This window comes from Corvus brachyrhynchos, unplaced genomic scaffold (genome assembly GCF_000691975.1).
Source record: "Corvus brachyrhynchos isolate BGI_N302 unplaced genomic scaffold, ASM69197v1 scaffold114, whole genome shotgun sequence".
Taxonomy (NCBI): Eukaryota; Metazoa; Chordata; class Aves; order Passeriformes; family Corvidae; genus Corvus; species Corvus brachyrhynchos.
The window spans coordinates 640,410-647,852 of record NW_008238337.1 but is presented as its reverse complement, the minus strand read 5'-3'; the positions used below and the strand labels follow the sequence as shown (position 1 = coordinate 647,852).

Below are 7,443 nucleotides of genomic sequence, written 5' to 3'. Positions count from 1 at the left end.
CAATGACCTGGCAGGAGAAGCACGACAGCCTGCCTGGAGCTGATTCTCCTCGCCAGCATTCTGAGATCAGTGCAATTCCACTGACATCTGGGCCGTTCATCCTGGTTTACAGCAGCATGTGGGACGAGGAGCAGCCTCTGCCCGGCCGTGCCGCGCTGCAGAGCCTAAGCAGGCCTCACACACTGCAGCTCTGAGTGCTTCTGATCTACATTTCAGTATCAGCTAGGAGATTCAAAGAATCCTGCCCACCAGGGCGATCTCGCTTTTAATTTACAGTACAGGTATTTCAGTGTGAGTCAGTGAAAAGGGGGAAATATTTAATATTTAAAAATAAAAGCATTCCTCAGTGATTGGTCTCTTTCCTTCGGGTACTCCCCATTTCTTACGTCTCTCACTCACACCCAAGCCAGTGAGAATTGCCTGGCACTGCTTCCTTCTCCTCATGATGATGCCTACAGTATTCACAAATTAAAGTCCAGATGAGGGACAGGAACCAGACCAACTTTACATCTTCATGGAGTAAATTTCCATGAACAGCTCACAAAACACTTTCTGCATTTGCTTTCCATATGCTTCCTGATTTTCAGTGTGGATATTTGTCATTTGCAGTTTAGAGTGCAAGTTTGAACAGCTACATGTTTCTCTTGGTTCCATTATCTTCTCTGCACTAATTTTTGGATTTTCTGGAATTCACAGCATATAGATTAAGTCATCATTAAAGCAGAACAGAGACTAGTGTCAGAAATATCAAATCTAATAAATATATGCAAATTCTACATTTACCAGTTTCTATTTTCCCTGCTAAATTCCAAAAAGTATTCAAGAGAATGGAAAGTGAATGCAAGATGATGGCTGATGAATGGAAGGGTGCATGGCTGGATGGATGCTGAATGGCCACATTTATTTCACTGACCACAAAGTAACCTGCCAGCAGATTTCTTCCTAGGTAAGATCTAGCAGTGCCTAAGCTTAACCAAGCCTAAACAAGCTCCAGTAGCCACTAAATTTAATGAAAAAACTCCCAGAAATGACAGTGATGGCTGATTGACGCCCCTGTGAAGCCCCACCACACTCATTTCGGTGGAGCTGTTTTCAGCCCACTTCACCCCCTTTAACCTAAGAGTAGCCTGGCTCCAGACAAGTGTCTGTTGTTTCATTTTTAAGGACTTCCTTCCCAGCCCTGAGGCTGCAAAGAACAGAAATGCACCAATCTGTCCAACTAACCAATGGAAGGGACCAGCACTGGCCGAGACCTCTGTGGCACTGCACTGCCGTGCGAGGACCTTCGCCCTGCGTGCTCCACCCTTTCAGGCCGTCCTGCAGAGGCTGGGTTACCTAAAAGCTAAAAAACAGCAACAGAAAAAACAGGTTTTTAAGTTCCATGCATGGCAACATCGTGGTTACACGGCTGGACATTAATCAGGTCAATCACGTTTGGAAGCACAAGCTCTAAAGGCAACTAAACTTAGCTTTTAACTGAAAGGTTAGCTGAAAAGGGAATACTGTGGCCTGGCAAACCTGCAAAAGAAAAAAAATGGTTCCCTGATTTATGGCAGAGTTTTGTAACCAGCAGTCACACATCAGAACAAAAAGAAAAGAAAAGAATAATTTTTGCAATATTCTTTTGCCTTTGTTGTTGCTGCTAAGGTGGCGCTTTAGTGTCCTGAAGAGTGGCACAGGCAGTCTGAGAGCTGTGGAGCTGGGGCTGCCCTGCCAAGGCAAACCTCGTTGTGCCCAGCTATGGAGATCCCTCCCGTTGGCAGCAGGGGAACCAGGGCAGCTCCTCGTGTCTCTGAGCACACCGAGTGCTAGAAGGGCCCTCGTTGCCAAAGCCTTTTACAGGTGAGTGACAGATGCAGACAGGGATGCAGACACTCCATCTCACGTCACAGCTGGCTCTGCTCACTACGCTGGCAGCAAACTGGGCTATTTAGGTAACTAGAGGTGTATTTTAGGGCTCTCCAGAGTTTATTGTGCAGCCATTGACATTAATACAGCTTGGTCACCAATTCTGATGGGAGAAATGTGTAGGGATCGTTTCAGCCTGAACTGGGAGGCTCGATGAGCAGCAGCTGATCTCTGCCCTACATGAAATGCGTCAGAATGGAGTTCCCACTCTGGGCTGTTGCAGACTGAGAGCAAAGAACTTGCTCTGGTCTTTGGGGAGCCTACGGATGCATCCCTCACACCCAGAGGCTCTTCTAGACATTAATGGGCAGAAATACAAACAGGCAAGATGGTGCAGAGCATCCTTGGAAGATGTGCAATGGCCCTGGCCTCTCCCTTTGGAAGCAGCTCTGTGCCTGCATCCTCCTGCAGAGATGCAGTCTGCAACTTCAAAGGCAAGAAGAGATGGTCTAAAAAGGACGGCAAAGTAGTGACAGTGCAGAGGTAAGGCAGAAAATGAAAATATGATGAAGCTGTGACTCCATAAATCTGGGCCACTGTCACACCGGGGGAGAATCTTGATTCTTGTCTTGAGATGTTCCATGATAAAGAGCATATCCTGAAAATTCTGGGAATGAGATGAATAAAAACAACACAATGAAATGAATTCCTTGACAATAATAAAAAAAAAAAAATTAAAAAATACCGATGAAACATCTGTCCAGTTGAAAATGCAGCTTTTTATTTTTTTTTAAAGCAACATTCAGATGGGCAAAATAAAGAAAAGCAATCTTTTGGAAAAATTGTAGTTCAGCTAACCCTTAATTAAAATTTAGATTCAGTTGTCCTTTAATAAAAGCAGCCATTATTGTAATTTGTTCTGTGGGAAAATCATTGTAAAGCAAATTAATCTGATTTCAGCATGATACAAAAGAGGACCATAAACGAAAATGCAGTGTAATAAACAAAAATGAATGGGGAAGTAAAAAAAAAAAAAGGGAAAACGTAGCAGACAGGTCCAAAGCATGGACTTTAAAAATCAATTTGGGAAAAAAAATGAAAAAAAACCAATAAAAATAAAGAACAAAAACTAAAGAGAATAAAGAAAACAGACTGATTTGGCAAGCAGATGTTAGAAGGAAGATATTTCACACACCAGAGAGTCTTCTGCATCTCTGTGGAATGGCTTTGCAAGGACAGCAGCTGCCCTAGAGTCAGCTGGTTTAAAGTTGGTCTTCCAGCCCCCCTGAACGTCCTGGTTAGACAAGCGCTCTGTTCTGCGGCCTCTCTGAACTTCGCACTTCCTCTCGTGACTGGGCTTGGCCTGGTCGCTCCTGGGCTCCACAAAGGAAGGCGGCCGAAGCGCGACTCGTCCTCCTCGCTGCCGCAGTCCAGGCCGCTGTCCGGGCTCCGCGACACCGAGCGGCCCAACTTGCATCCTCTGTCGTCCGCGGCGAGCTCCTCCGGGCCTGGCATCCTGGGCTGGGCCGGGTGCCACGGGCCGTGCTGCTGCTCTTGACTGCAGGGCCTGGGCGCTCTAGAGCCTCTAGCTATTCTGGGGTTCTTTTTATAGGGCACACCTAAACCCTGCTTGTACAGCAGTTCAGAGTATTCACCATCCTCTTCAGCTACTTCTGGGATACTGAAAAGCCTTTTACTGTGGTGTATCTGCTGTGAAAAGTCAGGCTGCTCCAAAAAAGTGGCTTCAGTGGTCTTATTCTTATCGTACTCCTTAAGATTATGTAATGTTAGAAACCAGACAGGGAACAAAGAGCGTGTGACAAAAATAAAATGGGAGGGAAAAGGGAGAAGAAAAGAAAAATAAAGACAGAATTAGTTTGAGAGCAATGGCAAACATAAGACATGCAGCTTATATAGTGAAAAGGATGTCATGCTTTGAATGAGAATCTGTGAAAAATAAAGACATGATTAAGAAGTTGCTGGATGTCAGACAGAACATGAGAGGTCAGTACAAACAACTGAGTGATGCCCTTGACAAGAATAAACTCATACATTTGAAACAAAGTAATGAAAGCTGCCTACAGGTTCCAGCATGGTGAATGAGAATGGCATTAAAACTCGTTCCTTGCCCCATGCCAAACTGCCATTTCATTTTCTTTGTAAGCAGAACCCATATCTGAGAATCACAGCTCTGCCCTAGCAAGCTTTCTTGCTTTGCATCTCTCGAACTATCCTATATAGGTAGCAAATATCTTCAGTCTCCTGCCAGAGGAGAGCTCTTCTGCAGGCATCATTAAAGGAGTTCTGGTTTCCTTTCTAAAATTCTAAAAAACCTGCACCATTTTTAAAGCTTGGCTTCCACGGAAAGACCCCTGGGACGCAGGCTGCTCTCTGATGCCACCTGCTCTGCACTGCCATCAAATCTCTCATCATAATCTTGTACCTGCTTCATAAAACCAGTATTTGAAAATCAGCCGTGAGCAGAAGTAAAAGTCTGTTTATGCCAGAAGCAGGTAAAAAACTATCCCAGACCGGGTAAAATAAGCATTCTGGACACACCAGATATATTTTGCAATTTTCCTGTTCCATTTCCATGAAACACAGGTTGGTCTGACAAAGAATCCTACAAGCGTCTTCGGTGGGCTCTGGGAAGAGAGGAGGGAATAAACACAGGAGGTGCTGGTTCTGACTGACAGGATTTATTGATTCTGCATCCCAGAGATCATCTCTCCTTGTGCTTAATGCCCAGATCAGGGGCATCTCTGGACTCAAGAGCACCCATAAATAACGACAGGATCATCTTGGAGATTTCAGCAGTATCTCTCTCTGAGCATTCTGAACTTAGCTGGGGTTTGGATGTTGTCCCCTTTCAGGCACACGGGACTTTCTAAGTACTTTATGACTATTTCACCTATTTTCATTTGGTTTTAAAATGTGTATAACAGCTGTGAAACTTGAGACAAAGTGCCACAGAAATGGAAAAAAGATCAGTTTTGATAGACTACTACACCAAGAGAAGCCTGCAAACCTTAACAGGTCAAAAACCATTCCCTACACCCGTTAAGGTTCTGGAATTTTCTCAGTATCAACACTGGCACTATCGATTTAAATCCAAGAAGTAAATACAGCTTCTGATGCATAAAGAACAAGAACAGTCCAGGGCTTATTCTTTTTGCCAGGGGAAGGGGATAAGGATTTCAACCCTTATGTTGGTGCAGTAACAGAAACACTGACAATTTCTTCTTTTGAAAAAGTGCCTGTCTCATTCCAGACAGTATCAGAATAAAAGGACTGAATTTACAGCCCATGAAAGCAGTCAGAAGAATGGTCAGAATTCTTGTACGCATGAGAAAATAGTGTTGATTTTAGTTAAATAACAATCTACTAAAAAGAAGTTGACCTGCAGGTTTGTGCTTTCTAAGAAAACACAGTTTGTGTAATTACTACACACACGAAGAGGCAAACACAATTTACACGTACAAATGTAATATGGGAAATATCTCTTCAGTACTGGGTAGGTTTAGTGTTTTGCAGATCTTTAGTTGTTATACTGAAGTTGTCTTTCACGATGAATATTTCTGTTTCAAAGCAATATTTCTGGAAGGTATTTCCTACTCTGGTGATGCCCTAATAATCAGAGCAAAAGGAGTTCTGATAAAGCATTGATCAAACAAAGCTGAAAACAACTCCCTTTCTTACAAGAATGCTTTAAAGCCTGTGGAAGGCATGGGACTAGCACTGGATACACAGACAAATCACTCAGACATGAAAAACATAAGTTGTTTTCTAAGTTTTTACAAATCTCCTTGCTCAGAAACAAATCATTTTCAGGGTAGCACATGCAGTGCATCTTCCCAGAGACACGGGGAATGTCCCCACATGTAGAAGAGAAGCTGCAGCTGCAACAATCACATACAGGAAAACAGTAAACTAGTTTAAAGTTTATCTACTAAACAATGAAAAAGATAAAGCAATAGATGCATTAAAGCGGCCCAGTTCTAGGTCTATAGACAGCGTGAGCTTTAATGGTCTGCAGAATCCATAACTGACTGCAAGAAATGCTTTGGAGGCCGCATCCGAGGTGGAGGAGCTCCCAGGGCCTCCCTGAGGCCGCTCACCTTGAGCGCGCTGTGCGAGGTGAGGCTGAGCCGCCGCCGGCCGCCGTCCTCCAGCTGCATCTCCGAGTACAGCTCCTCCTCGTCCTCCTCCAGGATGTCCGACAGGTCCGAGCCCCGGCTGCTCTCCGTCTGGTACTCATCCCCGTGGCAGTAGTGAGGCTGAGGGACAAGGTGAGGGGAAAACCTTCACTGCCTCTAAAGCTGATAATCCCTGGATAACAGCATGAAGACTAGAGCATTTCCTGGGCTGGAATGTCACTCTGGGAACCACTAATGAGTTACATCACAAGGCTTGGGCTCTGCTCTAGTGGAGACATCGTGTAGGAGTGGTTCTGCCCGTTTATGATGGTAATTCAAGAAATCCTATCTTAATCTCAGGTGATACAACAAAGGGTATCTCCATCCACAGCACCAAATCTAGTTTTAGTCTTAATTAAATTCTCCTTATTAAAGAGGTCCTTCATGCATCAATGGACTTGCTGACCAAATTGTAAAAGCCTTAGGATAATTCACATGTCATCTGTTCTTCACAGCTGTTTGTTACATCACATCATAATTTAAAAGTGATCAGCATTTAATTCTTGCAGGATATTACCCCCATCGTATGCTACAGCTATAGATGATGGCATTTGAAGCTTTAATTCTCTTAAACATTGTAGGAATAGACTGGCTAAATTCAGTTTCCAGTGCCTGCTGGAAGGGAGGATGCTCAGGAGATCCCTGGTACCGAGCACTCAGTTCCCGTCAGGCCCCGGTAACAGGAGCCTCCCCCTGCCCCCGGCTCAGCCTCTCGTCACCAACGAGCCACAATGCGCAGGAGGTGACCGGGGCAGAGCTCAGCTTCATAAAATACTTGTTTCCCGTTGAACACTTGATACAATAACTGAGCCAGGTGACTTACCTGCTTTCCAAGTTCTGACCCTTTCAGGAAATCGTCAACCGAAGCTCCCCTTCGTTTGACCTTGGGGGAATCGTAACCATCCTCCTCCTCATCGGAGTACTGGGCTGCGCTGCTCCTCTCGCTGAACACGCTCCTCCTCTCCATCTAACAGAGCAACAACACCAGAGGACTGTGAGGCAGTTGGTTCCTGCACCCAGTGGCAGAAATGGCAAATATGGAGACTCAAGCACACCACATTTAAGTGTACTCATGGTTTAAAGCGCCGTTAGTTTCCCCTGGCTGGAACCTTTAAGGAGTTTTCCTAGAATGTTTTGCTTGTTTTATTACCCTCGCTCATAAACACAACTACCTGATTCTGCGTGATCACCAACTCAGCTGCCAGCCTTCCTCCCTGTTCCACTTACCAAAGTTCTCAGTATCCTACAGCAGAGGCTGCTGACAAAGGCATTTCCGCTCAGCAGAGTCAGCGGGTGACCGAGCCACGATGGCATTTTTGACCTCAATACTAAAAAAGCCACAGAATGAGGCTCTGGGCTCTTGCTCTGCTCTGAGGTGCCTCTTGGCCTCAGTAATTCC

At 44.9% G+C, this 7,443-nt stretch overlaps 1 protein-coding gene across 1 annotated transcript in view; it reads right to left on the bottom strand.

The window, feature by feature from the left end:
* Nucleotides 1–7,443, bottom strand: part of RIMBP2 (RIMS binding protein 2) — a 123,144-nt gene that overhangs the window by 9,285 nt on the left and 106,416 nt on the right. The window contains 5 exon segments of the mRNA XM_017734751.1: nucleotides 1,225–1,342; nucleotides 3,044–3,253; nucleotides 3,256–3,618; nucleotides 5,967–6,125; nucleotides 6,868–7,011. Coding sequence (XP_017590240.1) covers nucleotides 1,225–1,342; nucleotides 3,044–3,253; nucleotides 3,256–3,618; nucleotides 5,967–6,125; nucleotides 6,868–7,011 — 994 coding nt within the window.